Genomic DNA, 17,575 nt, shown 5'->3' on the forward strand with positions numbered 1-17,575 from the left:
CCCCAGCGGTCTTCAGCGCCGGGACGCTCATGGGCAGCTGTGCGCTTTACAAGTCCAACACATTCACTCCCAGTGGCTAGGGGGCGCCACCAGGAGTAAGAAGACCCTGCAATGGAGAAGATCGGGCCCCCAGGGGCTGAGGTATGGCCCCTTGAAGGTAGACTACCTCTGACCTTTCAAAGGAACCCACCCTGGCCCCCGCTGAACACTAAGCGGGGGAGCGCCGTCGCTCTTCCCGTGAAGAGTTGCAGTGGGAGGGGCCCAGGGCCCAACTCCTGGGCCCCATGTGAGGAGGCGGGGGCGGGAGGCACCTTTGCGCCCCCGCCCCACGAAGAGGACTGGAGGGGGCCCGGGACCCCATCCCCGGGCCCGAAGTCAAGCCGGGGAGCGCAGTCGCGCTCCCCGTGGAAATGCCCAACAGGGGGCCAGGTGCCCACCCTGGCCCCTGTCGAAGGTGGAGGAGGGGGAAGCGCCATCATACCCCCTTGCCCCCCCCTCCGAAAATATAGAGGGACCCATCCCCGGGCCCCGACGACGACTAGGAGGCCGGGGGAGTGCCGCCGCACTCCCCCGAGGTCCCGACGGGACTGCCGGAGTCCGCGTCTGCCCGCCGGAGGGGACAGCCGGGGATGGGCCGTGCGGGAAGCCGGCGGGGGCAGCCGGGGGTGGGCTCTCCAGGCTGCCCTCCAACACGGAGGCAAGTGGGACCCCCGAAAATGGGCAGAGTGGCCGGGGGTGGGCTCTCCGAGCCGCATGCACTCACCTGGGGGTCCGGGTGGGACCGGACCCCCACCGAGGCCGGAGAATGCGGCGAAGCCGCCAGCTGATCGGCGCGGCTCTCCCCAGCACAGCGGGAGAGCCGCTAATCCTATATTCATGAACATGAGCACTATCGCCCCATAATGCTTTGCCAGGCATTTGGAAGTCTGCCGTTTTGAGGCGCTGGTGGCCTCCAGAGGAGGGAGCTCACCCTCATTTGTTGAACGAGGGGCAGGGGGAGCTGCAGGAGCAACGCAGCCTCCCGCAGCCCAAAGAAGAAAAGTCTCACCCTAGGTGTCCTGGGGACTAGAAAGAATAACCCCTCAAGGGCTCAGCTGTTATTTGAACATCTCTTGGGCTTGAACTTTTGTTCTGCAGCTTGTGGTGTGAGGAGAAGTGTGCCAAGGGATGAAGGGCTGAGTTGGGGTTAGTCTAGAGAAGGGCATCCCCTGGAGGCAAAGATGTGCAATTGCACTAGAAGTGCATTTTGAATGGTAATTCTGTTTCGTACATTGACTAATGTTATTTCTTTTTAGGTGGGACTGAAAGTCACATATGTAAAGTGAAGTACATGTGTATGGTGGAGTCATAAGCAATGTGGATTTAAGTGGCTAGACATTCCTGCTAGGGTGTCTGACTCTATTTACTTAAACCTGTGATTTTATCTCTGATGCATTTGAGAGGTTTTTATTGCAATTATTATAATGGTTAACAACTGTGATGAGTACTGCCAGTCTAAGTGATGCTTAAAAATGTATTCTTGCTGCTGTGCTTAAGTGAAGAACAACCCAGATTGATAGCCCCTCAGGTGTAGAGGTGTATACCGCTTGCTCGATAGTAGATGCTCAATCAGGATTATGTGCCACCAAGGCTGGTGTACCCATTTTTAATGCTTGTTGGGGTGATGGGGTGGGTCGTTACTGGGATGAGGCCAGTGCGCAGGGCCCACCCCTCAGGTTATGTTCACTTAGTTGCATTAGGGGGCAAGATGATGTGCATTCATGGGAGTTGTGGTGCTAGACCTCACTCCCCCCCCCCCCCCATGGGAGGGGTGGAAATGTTATGCAAGGTCACAAAGTAATTCCAAATTTTATGTATATTTGTAAATTGGTGCATAGTATTCAGTATTAAATGTACTCTTACTTTTATAAAGCAAAGTACATACTGGACAATCAATTATTGAGTGTTATTGCTGCGCACCTGTAATGGCGATTACTAGCCCCCACCACCTCCCTTGAGTAAGCCTCAGACTGCTCTGCAACGCTACCCTCTGAGAGTCCGGCGCTGCCCTAGGCTGTTTGGTTCCCAGGGAAGGACCAATGTGTCATGTTATTTGTGCAGGCCTCACAGATACTGCCTCGTTTTCCAACAATGAGCATGAGTACACCACATGGCATTTCCTCCCTCTTTCCCAATTGTCGTGGTCTTTGACAGCCTGTCATGTCACAATGAGCTGCTATGACAGGCTATCTATCTTTCAAAAATAGTTTAATATCTAGATAACCCTGCCAAGCTCAACATGCTGAAGTTTCATCTCCTTGAACCAAATATTCTGGTAACCATAATCTCTGCATTCGAGACTGAAAGCATTTGAATTATAATGGATCTCTCTAGACATCTCTGCAGAACATCGGCTAACATTTTCTGATTTTTATATATTGTAATTATTGTAGTATGAATCTGCTTTTTGAATTGTATTGACTCATTTGATATTCTACTTTATCTTTATCTAATTTATGGTTGTAGTCGATGTACTAAATGCATAATACTTGGTAAACATTTGGGGTTGCGTTTTCATTGGGAGAAGTGTGGAAATGCTGGATGGTAAGAATCTTATGGATCCTCACAGATTACAGAATTTTCCTTCACAGAAATATAAGGGAAAGCTGTGATTTAGCCAAAGTTTAGTGTTTGCAGGGCATTCTGGGAAAGAAAAGGTATTGGGATCCTGTTATAATTAGCTTGTTTGCATGTGTGTAGAACATTGCAGAATGTGGAATGTATGATACCAAAGATTGTTGATGAAACATTCCAGTAGTAGTCAGGCAGTTGAAGACTGGATTTGTTGTTGGTTGCATCTAAATAAACCTACTCACAAAAGACCACTGGAATAGCGTCTTTTTATCACTGCCGACGAGGAGCTTGATTGGGGACAAGCGCAGCAACCACTGACTCCCCTGGGAACCCATAGAACAAAGAATTGAAACGTGAATTTTTAATTTCACATCACCACGAAGCTAGAACCAGAAGTCTGGAAACGGAAACCTATTGATTCAAACTATGCATACCTAAAACAAAGGTATTTTTAAAAAATTTGGACTTACTCATTTTGAAAGTTTTTAGACGAATTTGAAAGCCTCGCTCGAGCTCAAGCGAAGAGGAACGAGGAAGAGCGACTCGCGAGCTCCGATCGCGTGCATATGCGACTTGTTTTTCCTTGAATGTTCTCGCGTGCAGCCTGCATCACGTCGCGTTGACACTGACGTTTTGATACACGTCAGTTCACGCAAAAACAAAACGTGGCGACCATCTTTGTTAAGTACCGAACCACAGTGTTTACAAAAGTGTTTTATTGCTTAACGCTACCTTCGGAGATCTTAAACACCGCTGCTCCTACATTCAATTCAATCGGATAGCGATCACAACCTTCATAAAACGGTGAGGAGTTCTATAATTCACTGTTGGGACATTAAATTGAATTTTGGGACATTGAACAATGATTACTCCATTTTTGTTTTCTTCACAAGTATAGTTACATTTACTAATGGGTGTTTTGCAATTTAAACCTTGTTGTTGTCTCTCTACGTTTTCACAACTATGGCCACATCCACTAGTATGTCCGAATCTCCAGCGTTTCTCTCAGGAAAAAGGAGATCCAATTCTCCCTTGGAAGAGGTGGAGGAACTTATTTGATTCCTATATAGTAGCTATAGGTGGAGAAAAGTTTTCGGCCATCAGAAAGCAAGCTATCTTACTACCAACTTAGGTGTAAAAGGTAGAAACATCTGACAGCAGGGACCTTATACCAATAGGTAATGGTGAACCTGCAGACGTATATGAAATGTCCATGACTATGTTGGAACGTTATTTTGGTCCCAGGATTAATGTTGTTTTGGAACGACACAGGTTTTTCACAAGAGTTCAAGCCGTCACTGAACGTGTAGGAAGTTATGTTGCATCTCACAACTCTGGCACGCACTTGTGAGTTTGGGGAACTTTCTGATTCTCTGGTGAGAGATCAGCTAGTGAGATGTACGAACAGTTCAAGAGTTCAGGAAAAACTTTTGTCCAAAAATCCAACACTATCTGAAGCTGTTGCTATTGTTGAGGGTATGGAGAATACCTCCTCTTGGGTTAAAGAGATAAGGAAAAATCGAGAAAACAGTACTGAAATTCAAAATGAAGATGTGAAGAAAGCTCAAGATGGTGTGCACAAATTGTGTGATGGTGACTTTGATGAGGAAATTCCTGACAGCATCGCTAGAGTGTCAGTGACTGCTAAGAATTAAAATTTGCAAAAAACTCTCAACCGCGACCTCCGCCCAATAGGGAAACTCCACCGCATAGTGAGCGAGATGTCCATCAACGAAGACCACATGATCGGGACAAAGTAATGATTATCAGAGAAGACGATGTTATAGATGTGGTAGTTTGTCCCATTCTTCAAGTTTTCCCAATTGTTATGCCAGAAAAAGTATATGCAATAATTGTGAAATCAAAGGGCATTACGCTCGTGTCTGCAGGTCATCTAGAAAGAAGAACACAAGTGATGAGACTTCTGATATCATCCGTACTGTGTTTGTATCTAATATATCTGGAGGTGAAGGGGTGGTTGATTCGGAAAAAGTAATCATGCCTTTTTGTAATATTGGCGTGGATGAAAATAAGTTTGAAGTCATGGCTGACTCAGATTCTCCATTTACCCTGATTGGAAACAAAATTTGGGATGAAGTTGTGGGGTTGGAAAATGTGAAGCTTTTACCTCCTGACATTGCTCCTCTAAGTTATGGTGGATCACTTATTGATATTGTAGGGTATGTTGTAGCGAACATTGTGTTCAAGGATAGAGAGACAATTGGAAAAGTCTATGTGGCTGTGAGGGGAGACCATCTTCTTGGTTGGAGGCATCAACGTGATCTAGGGATAATCCTGAATCCTGGTGCTAAAGATCCCCAAGATCATGTCATGTTGATGGATGATTTGAAAAGAAGCACTTGGATCATGTCTATTGATGCAGTGAGTGATGTGAGTAGATATTTTAAAGATTTTCCTGAAGTGATCTCTGATGCTCTTGGTTGTCTCAAAGGCTTTGAGCATCGGATCATTCTTAAAAAATCAGCTAGGCCTTGTGTCCACAAAGTACGGAGAGTGCCAAATGTAATGGTTGAACCATTGAGGCTTGAACTTGAAAGACTTTTGAAACTAGGTGTAATTGAAGAGATTGAAGCCTCTGAATGGTTGGCTCCGGTGGTTTTTGCACCCAAGGATGGAGGTTCAGCTGTGAGAATGTGTGTGAACTTGCGTGGATTGAATGAATGGATATGGGTAGACCGACAGCTTCTCCCCAACATATTGGAGTCCATTAGTTTGCTGAAAGGAGCTAAAATTTTTAGTGTGCTAGATTTATCATCTGCTTATCATCAGATAACTCTTCACAAGGATTCCAGGCATTTGACATCTTTTGTCACTCCTTTAGGGGCCTATTGCTTCCTGAGAATGCCTTTTGGGCTAGCCTCGGCGGCAGCCTGTTTTCAAAGAGTTATGAAGATGATCCTTGGAAGTTTGTCAAATGTTATGTTCTTCCAGAATGACATCCTTGTGTTTGGAAAAAATGAGTGTGAGCATAAAACTGTGTTTAGATCTGTGTTGAAGGAAAAAGGACTCACTGTTAAGAAGGATAAGTGTCGAATCGGGTTGGAGTCTGTTACCTATCTGGGCCATGTGATTTCCGGAGATGGGGTGCGGCCAAAGTTGGACCTTGCGGAGAGCATTGTCAAAGTCCCTACGCCTAAGGACAAGGAGCAAGTAAGATCCTTCTTAGGAATGGCAGAGTTTTACTCTAAGTTTGTCAAAAGATTTGCAAGTGTTGCTGAGCCTATTGGGGCTTTACTTAGGAAGGGAACAAGGTTTGAATGGTCAGCTGAATGTGAAGAAGCTTTCAATCTGATAAAATTAGGAATTGGAAAAATGCCGACTTTAGGTCACTTTGACTCAAAGTTAAAGACCATCCTGACAACGGATGCCAGTCTCAGGGTACTTGGGGCTGTTCTTTCTCAAATGGTGGATGGAGAGGAGAAAGTTGTAGCTTTTGCATCAAGGGCCCTTAGAGATGCAGAAGTCAATTATTCTTGTATTGCGGAGGGAAGCGCTGAGTGAGTTTTGGGGAGTGCAACACTTTGTTTTATCTTTGGGGTATTCCCTTTGTTGTGAAATCTGACCATTGTCCTCTTGTACAAATCTTTTCATGTCATCACAGTGACCACATGACTCCTAGAATTAGTAGATGGAGTGAAGGATTGCAAGAATTTAATTTTTATGTGCAGTATATTCCAGGCCAAAATAATAAAGCAGCTGATTGTTTGTCGCGCTTGCCCATTGAAGCTAAACAGTCACAAGAAGAGGTTGAGAGTGCGAATTGGATTGTTGAGTCTTCCTTAGCTAAAGAAGATAAAGAAGTTGGCGCGTGTTGAAAGTGACAAAATGTTTTCTTCCCTTAAAACGGTCATATCCAAGGGTTGGCCAGACTACAGAGATCTTAATAGTGATCTGAAATCTTTCAGGACTGTGAGGGATGATCTCACTTTTTGTAAAGGAAATCTTATGAGAGGTGACAGGGTAGTTCCATCTGGTGAGTTAAGGGAACAAGTAGTCAATTTAGCCCATGAGGGGCACTTGGGAAGGAGTCTCACCAAAGCACGGTCAGAGAAAAATACTGGTGGCCTGGCATGGATCGGATGGTGGAATCTGTTGTTAAAGATTGTCATTTGTGTGCTGTTAATGACAAATCTCGCACCACTAGTCATACACCCCTCTCACCTGTTGAGGTGCCTGATACGGTTTGGACAAAACTGGGGCTAGACATTTTGGGCCCTTTTGAGTTGATGCCCTCTCATGAGAGATTTTTGGTCCTTTTAGTTGATTACACCTCTATGTGGGTAGTTTCAAAGTGTATGGGTGATGTCAACTCAAGATCTGTGATTGAATTCTTAAAGGATGTATTTGTTTCGGAAGGAATTCCTAAGTATTTAATCACAGATAACGGAGTACAATTTATTTCTCATGAGATGGATACTTTTCTCAGTAATCTCGGGATTGTTCATCAAAAGACAGCTTTGTATTCTACACAGGCTAATGGTCTCACAGAGAGGATGAACAGGGTTGTCAAGAGTTGTGCTCAACGAACATTAGACACCAGGGATAGTTTCAGTAGCGTGTTGAGAGAAACTTGGTGGGCACACCGTACTGTTCCCAATGCGATTTTTCAAAAATCCCCTTTTGAAGCTTTAAGAGGCAGAGTGGCAAGTTCTAAGCTTAATCCAGCCTGGCTTCCTGTTGGGAATAGTGATGTTGTGAATGATGAACAAGAAAGGAAGAACAAACTTGCTGATTACCAGCAAAGGTATAAACAGAGATATGATTCCAGGAAGATCAAGAAGTGGAATGTGGGTGATCGTGTATTAGTAAGGAAAGCTAAGCATGGTCACAAAGGTTCTTCTAATTTCTGTGGTCCTTTTATCATCACTGCAATAAGAAAAAATGTTGTAACTCTGGACAATGGATGTACTTGGAGTATGTCCAGGTTAGCAAAGTTTACTTGGTTAAATCACGAGTCAACTGCTACTCGTAGCTTTGCCCCTGTGAACAAGAACAGAGGCACTGGTCATTTAATTAGAGATACGTTTATGCCACAGAATTTCAATGATTATATTTTAAATTGAAGCGTCTTGTTCAATCTAAATTTTTGCAATTGTACATTTCATGTTTCTCACATAGAAAGTCATATGTTGCAATAATTATTTCTAGTTAAAAAAAATGTTCTATTATTCAGTAAGGGGTATGTGTTATAGTTAGCATTTTTGCATGTGTGGAGAACATTGTAGAATGTGGAATGTATGACACCAAAGATTGTTGGTGAAACATTCCAGTAGTAGTCAGGCAGTTGAAGATTGGATTTGTTGGTGGTTGCATCTAAATAAACCTACTCACAAAAGACCACTGGAATAGTGTCTTTTTATCAGATCCATGCTGGCCTAGCCACCCCAGACTACAGTATTTGGCTGGTTTTCTGAAATGTCATGGCCTCGCAGGCTTTTCCTGGGTGCCGACTGAGCCCTAGCCTAAATACTGTAGTTGCCCATATTGCGAGAATAGGTCGATTTGCAAGGCAAAATCTTGATGTTTCTTTGTGTCTTGAGGGTTTGGGGAGCCTTTCATTTCACAGGCAATAGCTGAATCACACAAATGAAGTACTGTTGTTGGTGGGAGAAGTGAAGGAACACTGTTTGGTAGGACAAATGTGGATCTCCACAGACTTCGATTTCACAGCCTGCTTTCACTTTTATTTTGCTGTGTAACATCAGAGCTTGCTGCACAATACTGCAAAACAAAAAAAAAACACACTTGGGATTCATGGGAAGCATTTCCCTAGCATCCTGACTTTGAGTTTGGAAAAGAAAATGTTTCTGGTGTTTCATTTTCTTTTCCAGTGCTATGGACGAATTGTTGAAGTCCAACACACTGTGAAGGTGGAGGTCAACCAGTCTTTGTTTGCCATAAATCAGTTAAAACCCACCAAATCCATGCAACCTGATGTTTTATCCAACAAGAACTAATAACCAGCTGCAGGGACATGATGATCACATTGCTTTAACTTCTTTGTTCCATGGCTGCAGGGACCTTCTACAGTTCTAGGAGGCCCACAGGATGGTTTGTGGAGAATGATGAAAATCACAGTGGTCATAGAAAGGTGGCAGGTACTACTAATGGCCGTACACCGCCAAGAAAATGTTTGTTGCCATGCATAGTCTATGGAGCAGAGGGCTAGAAAGAGAATAAAACATATTGAGAAGTACAGAAAAGATAGAAGAGAAGATAGAGAGAAAATGTTCTAGAAGAGCAGAGAAGATTGAGAGAAAGGAGAGTAAATAAAGACAGAAAGAGGGGGAGCAGGAGAGGCGGGAATTAAAAGATAGATGTGGCAGCACACAGAAAGTGGTAGTGGGGAAAAGGTTGTGGGAGGCAGTGGGGAGAGAGATTAGGAGTTGGGAAAAGAATAGAGAAAGTAAGAGAGCCTAAAGGGGCAAAATAAGCACTAGATACACATAGAGAAAAAGGTGAGTTGAGATTTTAAGTGGAAGTAATGGTCTATCATGTTTTGTAAATGTAAATTGATACTTGTATAGCGCACTACTTACCCGCAAGGGTCTCAAAGCGCTTGTACGAATACCGCTGTGGAACCCATCCTGGCTTTCCTTGTGAGGCGTCCACTCCTGGGCACCCCCAAGGTGGAGGCCAGGCATCCTTAGCGTTGTGGGGGCCGTTGTGGAGATTGAGCAAGCTATTGCCCAGAGTTGCAGAGTGGGACTCCATGATTGGAAGAGGCACCGAGGCGAGAATTATCAGGTCCGTGGAATTTTTGAGCCCAAGACCCGCCGAGGCGGGGAATTGAACCCTGGTCCCGGGCTAGACCTCTGCATCAGGGTCTGCCGCTCTAACCATTGAGCCACACTTCTCTTTGCCAATACATCTGGCCCAAAGTGATTTCGATGCTCAATTGTGCTGTTTTCTAAAAGGGATCTTAATGTAAGATCACAAAATCACCTTACATAGTGGCCTTTAAAGTCCTTATAAGGTCTAACCAATGTTACTTGATCCACAGTGTTTTTTGGAAAATGCATAGCATTGCCCCCCCCCCCTCCCCCCTCCTCCCTTTGTTATGTGTTAATTCATACTCTTGGTGAGAAGAACTGACACCTTCTCTTTTAATGCATAACCGCCATGTCTACATTTGCTAGTATAGTTGCTCGACAGTAAAACGTGTTTGCTGAGAAGTCCATGTTCTATTAAGCCGGTGATTCTGCTTTCTAGTGGACATTTATATATGGCAATCTCTTAACTGTTTCAAAACATGAAGCTTGACTTTTATCTGCACCTGTAATAAGGCCAAGCAATCACTCTGCACATAATGCGTTTCCATTTCTAGTACATCTGGCAGACCTACTATGCTTTATGCGTTCACCACTCAGAAAAGTGCATGCTTGTCCAAAAAATGTTACCACATTAGCGGGTGCCACCTTGATGATTGTATGCGAGGAGTCTACTGCATGTTAAAGAGTAGAGAATGTTCATAATTCCAGACGTGGAGGACTCTATAGCATCCAAATGAGGTACCATGCAAGCTGCAGCAACAAGAGATGCTATCACAGAGCAGGATCATAGATGCAAACTGTGTAACCACCAATCAGAGCCTTAGAGACTCTGCTGCTGCATGCCCATCTACAGCTCTTCTAACTGGAGATGTAACTAGTATCCTTGGCCAGGTCACAGGCCTCTAACAGACCCATCCCAGGCCTACACAATCGCCTATACGTTACCATGCCTAGCTGTTTTGCTTGTGGATGTATAGCAGTGGCCTCCTGTTGTACAGCACCTTTTGAATGGTGCTGACCAAATGTAATTGAACTATCCATCTTTTGTTTCAACCTTACAGTGAAATTCATTGTGGGGCCTTCCCAACCTCCCCATTACCTTTTCATTCTATTTAGTTTTCACCATTGTTGCAGACTGAAAATGTTTAAAACGCTGATTGGAGCTAATCCTGATGAATAAGCTCCAAGTTCTCCAAGGTTATTTTAAATTAGTGGGACGTTATATTAAAACGTCTCTTACAAAGTTGGGTGGAGTTAGGAAGCTCCACACTTAATGAAGCAGATGAAGTTTCCTATGTTTACATGAGGTAAGGTTTATTCTTTCGGGCCTTCCAGGTGTGAAGATTTCCTTATGCAGCGTGTCCCATGTAGGACTTCTTCCTGCAAATAAATGTGTGGTGGCTGGACATCCGCCCCTTGAGTTATGAGATGTGGGAGGGAGGGCTTCATACTGAAGCCAACTATATTAAAGAAAGAAGAAAAAAAGATTCACAACCTTTGCTTTTCACAAACCAACAGTTTAGAAAATGCACAAAGTTACGAGTCAGCCTACTTTACAACTAACACCCCTCTGCTTTTGGATTGTGGAAAGTTGATTGAGTGTGCCCTGAGTTGGCAGGGTGTGCCCAGACGTGGGTCCCTTGCTCACTTTGCCCCTGTAGTCAAACTAGCTTGGCTGATGAGGGGTGTTAGCCCGAAACCGGTTCCAGGATGCTTGTTTCTGGTTCAGGGAAGATATGGCTTGGCAGTTCGGGGGCTGGACTGTTCCAATGAGACACAGTGTCAAGACTGATTTGCATATAGCTGGGTCTGAACTGACGTGGTGAAGTGAGCTAAAGAATGATGATGGATTCAACCCAGATCTGTGACTGGGGGTGAGTGTCTGAAAAGTTTCAGCTCTCTGTCCATCATCTCCTTGTGTTTGCTTGGTTCGCCCTAAGTTGGCAGGGTATATCCAGACGTGGGTCCTTTGCTCACTTTGCCACTGGAGTCCAGCTAGCTTGGCTGATGAGGGGTGTAACCCCGAAACCGGTCCCAGGATGCTTGTTTCCGGTCCAGGGAAGACCTGGCTTGTCAGTTTGGGCTGGACTGTTCCCATGAAGCACAGGGCCAAGACTGATTTACATGTAGCTGGGTATGAACTGAGGTGGCGAAGTGAGTTAAAGAATGATGATGGATTCAGCCCTGATCTGTGACTGGGGGTGAGTGTCTGAAACATTTTAGCGCTCCATCCATCATCTCCTCGTGTTTGCCTTGCTTTACTGTTTACCTTAAAAAATCCATGCATTCCTTCACATGTAATTACACAATGTGCACCGTGAATACCAAAACCAGCATAGCGATGACGCAGAATATTGATGACCGAATATGCAATCCAAAATATCAACCTGTAAGGAGGTACACATTTTCTATACCTTACTCCACATATAGGTACCGACACGATATGCATATATCTTCATGGTATGAAGATGTAGAGCAATAGTAAATCTACACTTCCCTATATGCACTTCCCTTAGATATTTTGCCCCACGAGATTCTGGGGATCGATATTTAGTAGTACAACCAGTATTTGTGAAAGAATGCACCCACAGAGTACAGCATTAATGTTTGATCATAGCTGAGGGCCATACCCCCTGAAAATATACTTTTTGCCACGGGCTTGGTCTGTTTGCTGGTATAGGACCATCTACTTCTTTTAATCCTTAAAACTTGTATTCTATCCACTGAGATGTTCAAAGTACCTAATGTCTCCATGTCTCCTCTCTGCAGGAACTGAACAAGCGCCTCAAGGCTCCTGTCTCCTCCTTCCTGAAGCACTTATCGGAGCTGATGTACCCTCTTCTAGACGGGTCACAGACCGAGTCCGCCTCCTTCACCTGTGAGCAGACGCCCAGCAAGCTCTCCATCCGTGTGAAAAGTGAGCTCTCCGGCCTGCCCTTCTACTGGGATTTCCGCTGCATTGAGGCCAGTGTTGCAATGGTAAGTCTGGCACATTGTAACATCAGCTGCCCCTGAGACACTATGTCCTGGTGTTTGAGACACTGACTGCCCCTGGTCGTAGAATGGAAGGTCAGTTGATGTAATCGGAAAGATGATGGATACTTCAGATAAATTACTTAAGTTACTTTATTGAGTTAAGTTGTTAAGATAGAAATGATAACCCCATCAGGAGCAGCTGTACTGCTGCTCAGCCCTCACCCAACTGACATTCACAACACACTAACATTCCATTCATCCAACATTCCACATCTCATGCATTCTAGCTGAGCAGCAGGAAGACTCAAGATACAACATCATTCTTTCAGCAAAGACAGTGATTTTCAGGAGTTGCAGACTGCTTATCCTCATTCTGTCTGGGTTAGTGTGTCCCTTCCACGGCTGCCCGGCCCCAAGGAGTCTCTGTCTGGTGCCCTGACCCATAGTAGGAAATTAGACGTCCAGGCTGGTCCCGAGGGTCAGACGTACAGGAACATTAACTCTACTGGCCGCCAGTTCTTTAGGGAGTAGCTCTGTACACATGAAGGTGGAGGTGGGTTAAGCGGCCTTCAACTCTTAGTGTGCATTTGTTTATAAATGGAAAGCCCGGGACATGCATTACATGATAACCCTCAGTGGTGTAGCTTGGTCATTAATATTAGGGGTGTGGGTTTCAGATTTCTCAACAATATAATGTTAAAAACATACCACAGGCAGGGCACATGAGAGGGGCTTAAGGGTCCGAGAAAATGGAGAGGAATGCTGATTGGTAGGGGTACTAATTAAGAGAAATCACAATATTTTGTAAAATAACCAACATTTTTAAAACTTTCGAAACCGAGAGCTGGTATGTGTGTATATGTTTTTAAGGTCTGTTTGTAAAAAGTCTTGGTGAATTCTGACAGACACCTCACCAAACCCAACTGAGAGCACCTGTACCCAACTTTTTACCAAAAAATACATTTATTAGGGTGTTATAACCCCCTCTCCCTCCAGCTACATCCCCCATGACCCTACTTGTACATGGCATCCGGGGTGGGTGGGGTTGTGCTGTGGAAGTATGCATGTGTCTCAGGATGTGATGGGAGACTGGGATTATGGAGATATGGTCATTCATAGCAGCCCCCGCCGCCCGGTGAGTTTTGCAGCTTTACCGCCGACCCTCAAACTGCGTCTGTTCCCAGGATATGTTCTACCTCTCTAGCTTCCAGATTGTAAAGGGAGGACGATAGTGCGCTCACTGCTCACCCCTTACCCAGGGAGTGCTACTGATTGATCATGTTATAGACCTACTGGGTATGTACTGATCCAGAGGACGACCAAGGAGATGGGTTTCATCACTCCCATGTCAGACCCTTTCGCTTGTACATACATGGCTACCCTCTAGATTCAGGCAGGAGACTTCCAATTTCAAGGCTAGTCTCCGACCTTCAGATTCCTGCATGCAAAAACCTGATTCAAAGTTTTGTGAAACTGCAAAAAAAAATCAAATGTTGACATATGTCATGCACGCTCTAATCTCCCCCTCAAGAATACCCCTGACATCAAAAGTTAACGTTTTGTCCTTAATTCTTGGGGGGGGGGGGGGTGCGGGGGGGAGGAGATTAGAGAATTTGATAGGCTTCGACATTTTATTTTTGGCAACTTCACATAGCGCAAACAAAAACCGAGTTCAGAACTCTGTTATTAAACTGACCAGCTGATTATCTGTCACCGAGCATGCCAATAGAAACGATTCTGGCGGCCTCTGCTTTAATGAATGTCAGTGGGAAAACACATTCGTTCGACTTTTTTTTAATAAAATCTCCCACTTGTCTGCTCTAAAATGTTGACATTTATGTTCGTCAGACCTCAAGCAGGGACAAGGGTGCAGTGACACAAACTGAGATCAGTCCCTTTTACACACTAGAGTGCAGGCACGCACTTCTTTTCTGCCTAGTGATCTGGTTCATTCCGATTGTCGCCACCCCTCAGTCCGCGAGCTTTCCTTTATTTCCCGTGTTTACTCCCTCCGTTTGTGCTTCTAGGTTTTCCCGCATTTACTCCTTCAGTTTGTGTGCTTTCCTGCCTTTCCCGTGTTTTCTCCCTCAGTTCGCGCACTTTCCTGCTTTTGACGTGTTTTCTCTCTGTTTGCGCACTTTCCTGCGTTTCCCGTGTTTACTCCCTCACTTCACATGCTTTCTGTTGTAAATAAAAAGACCATGAGCCAGGTATACAAAACAGGATGCATTTATTTGAGCTTAGTTCCAGGTTAGGTTCATTATAAGAGAGTAGATAGATGGAATAGAAGCTGCCTCCCTGCCGCTCAGCCTGCCAGCCATCAACTGCCACTCCACACACAAGCCAGGCACCAAAGAATCCATGATGCCACCTGGCATTCTACCACTCACACTAGCTGAGCAACAGGGACGACGCAGCCAGAGTAAGGAAAGACACAAGTCAAATATAACACGTTCCTGCTTTTCCCGTGTTTGCTACCTCCGTTTGTGTGTTTTCCTGCTTTTCCCATGTTTACTCCCTCAATTCACACGCTTTCTTGTTTTTTCCGTAGTTTGTCCCTCCGTTTCCCGTGTTTACTCCCTCAGTTTGCGCGCTTTTCTGCTTTTCCCGTGTTAACGCCCTGGAGCCGTTTTTCACCGCACACTTACAGCGCTTCCTCGGGAGCTGCAGATAGCGCTTGAAATAACTTTCAACTCATCCCTCGTGACTTTTAAACTGGGTTAATTTTGACTATTTTCTAACATTAGAAAAGCGACTTAAACGGTCCGTTTTAATGCGAAGACCCACGCGCAGAAGACTTTACGAAGTACGGGCTGCGTTCTTTCAAGCTATGAAAAGGTTTAATATGTTTGGGAGAATAATGTATGTGCTTTCTCACCTCACCTGCTGCAACGTGCTTCAAACAGTCAGTCCTGTGCAGTGGACGTTTGGGTCACGTGAAGTTCTGTGTTTGGCCAGCAAGTGGCAGTGTCGCCTCACGCAGCAGGCAGGCTGGTTTACGTTCATCGATCTCCATACAGTTACACGAATGTGCCCTGCGAAAAGCCAACACATGTAGCAGTCTCTAAGCGCTACGTTTGGGGTTAGATTTTCTACTTTTCAGGAATACTCCGAGAATGTGTGAAGTGCTCTGCTCTGAGATGCAGATTGCAGCGGCGCTCTCGTGCATACCATGTACCCTAAGGGTCATCTATTTGATTTTATATGTGTTTTGTTGTGTTTGGAAGAGTGAGTGAATGCATGAATATGTTAGTGGATGAATGAATGGACGGATGCGTGAAAGTATGAGCGTCTGAGTGACCTTTCTGATAGTTTATTGAGAGCAGTCGCAGAGAGGCTCTTTCCGTTATAAGCCAGACTTTTACTGTTGGGGGTCTTGTTTCTTTCTCGCCTCCTCCTGTGAGCGTTCTCTATCGTCCCTTCTTGTGATCACATTAGTGTTCAGTTCTACCTAAATGAAGCAGAAGATGGCAGCATGTCATCATTTTCTGTGAATTATTCCTGACCACAAGTGGCCTTCCATCCTTTTCTTTACAGGTTTTGTAGAAGTTTCCTGGAGATAGGACTGCAGAGGGAGTAAAAGAAGGAATATATTTGATATCTTGATGGAGCTCGCCTGCAGATGCGTATGGTCCAGAGGGCGTCTGTTTATACAGTTCTCAGAGTGCAGAGAAGGACCGATCTGTTCGAGATGAAGTACCTGCACACAGGATACAGTGACAATGGGGCGCAATCAATCAATCAATCAATCAGACCAAATTGTACTACTGCACGTAGAGCCAGGTCTTGAGCTGTTTCCTGAAGGAGATATTGATATTGATATTGAAATGTATTTATAGAGCGCTCGTTCGCCCGGGGGCTTCATGGCGCTATAGACAGGAACACAACGCATTAATCAGAGAAAGCATAGAGGAGCTCATCAGAACGCTTGGGAAAAGAGCCATGTTTTGAGGGAGTGTCTGAAGCTAAGAATGTTGTCACACATTTTAAGGTGAAGAGGAAGGGAGTTCCAGGAGAGATGGTCCTGGGTCAGTCGTAGGTGCGCGGGGAGGGAGTTCCATGTCTTGGCCGCCAGGTAGGAGAAGGATCTTCCTCCAGCGGTGGTTCTGCGAATGCGTGGGACGGTGGCCAGGGCGAGGCTGGCGGATCGGAGCTGGCGAGTGCGTGTGTAGAATGTGAGGCGGCTGTTGAGGTACTTGGCGAGGTTGTCCAGCAGGGCGGATGTGTTTATGTCATTGTCGTTCTCGAGGTGGAAGTTGAGGTCTCCTAGGAGGATGTAGTCTGAGGAGGTTAGGGCATGCGGGCTGACGAAGTCTGCGATGGCTTCGCTGAATTGTGTGTATGGTCCCGGGGGTCTGTATATGAGGGTGGCTCTGAGGGTGGTCTTTGGGTCGGTGTGTATCAGGAAGTGAAGGTGCTCGGCGGCGGTGAGGGTGTCGTCTGAGTTGCTCGTGATGCGGATGGTGTTTCTGTGGACGATGGCGATGCCTCCTACGGTTTGGTTGACGCGGTCCTTCCGGGTGATCTTGTAGCCACCCGGGATGGCTATGGCGATGTCGGGGGCTGAGGATTTGCATATAGCCATGTCTGAACTGGGGTGGCAGAGTGGGCTAAAGAACGGTGATGGATTAAACCCAGATCTTTTGACTGGATGTGAGTGTTTGATTGATTCAGATGCTCAGTCCATCACCACCCCCTTTTGTACCGCATTTGTCCGCCATAAGTGTGGCAGGGTATGCTCAGACGTGAGTCCCTTGCTCACTTTGCCACTGGATTCAAGCAAGCCGGGCTGAAGACTGCTGGAATGCCAGAAACCGTTCCTCTGAAGCTGGTTTCCGGTCCAGGGAAGACATGGCTTGGCAGTTCGGGCTGGACTGCTCCCATGGGGCACAGGGTCAGACTGATTTGCATATAGCCATGTCTGAACTGGGGTGGCAGAGTGGGCTAAAGAACGGTGATGCATTAAACCCAGATCTTTTGACTGGATGTGAGTGTTTGATTGATTCAGATGCTCCGTCCATCACCACCCCATTTTGTACCTCGTCGGGGGCTGAGGAGGCGTACATCCAGGTTTCTGTGAGGAAGGCGACGTCTGGTGATGTGTCGAGGAAGTTCCAGAGTTCGACGGCGTGCCTGTGGACGGAGCGGGTGTTGAGCAGGATGGACTTGAGGTGATTGTTGTTGGTGCCTCG

The 17,575-nt window shown here is 45.7% G+C and overlaps 1 protein-coding gene across 1 annotated transcript in view; it reads left to right on the forward strand.

Annotated features, from left to right (window-relative positions):
* The window catches only part of NHEJ1 (non-homologous end joining factor 1), a 1,360,764-nt gene that overhangs the window by 256,527 nt on the left and 1,086,662 nt on the right, over window positions 1-17,575 (forward strand). Inside the window, exon 3 of the mRNA XM_086958444.1 lies at window positions 12,177-12,386. Within this exon, the coding sequence (XP_086814570.1) occupies window positions 12,177-12,386 (210 nt within the window). The remainder of the gene's footprint in view (window positions 1-12,176; window positions 12,387-17,575) is intronic.

The sequence above is a fragment of the Lissotriton vulgaris genome, chromosome 2_1, assembly GCF_964263255.1.
Source record: "Lissotriton vulgaris chromosome 2_1, aLisVul1.2, whole genome shotgun sequence".
Lineage (NCBI taxonomy): Eukaryota > Metazoa > Chordata > Amphibia > Caudata > Salamandridae > Lissotriton > Lissotriton vulgaris.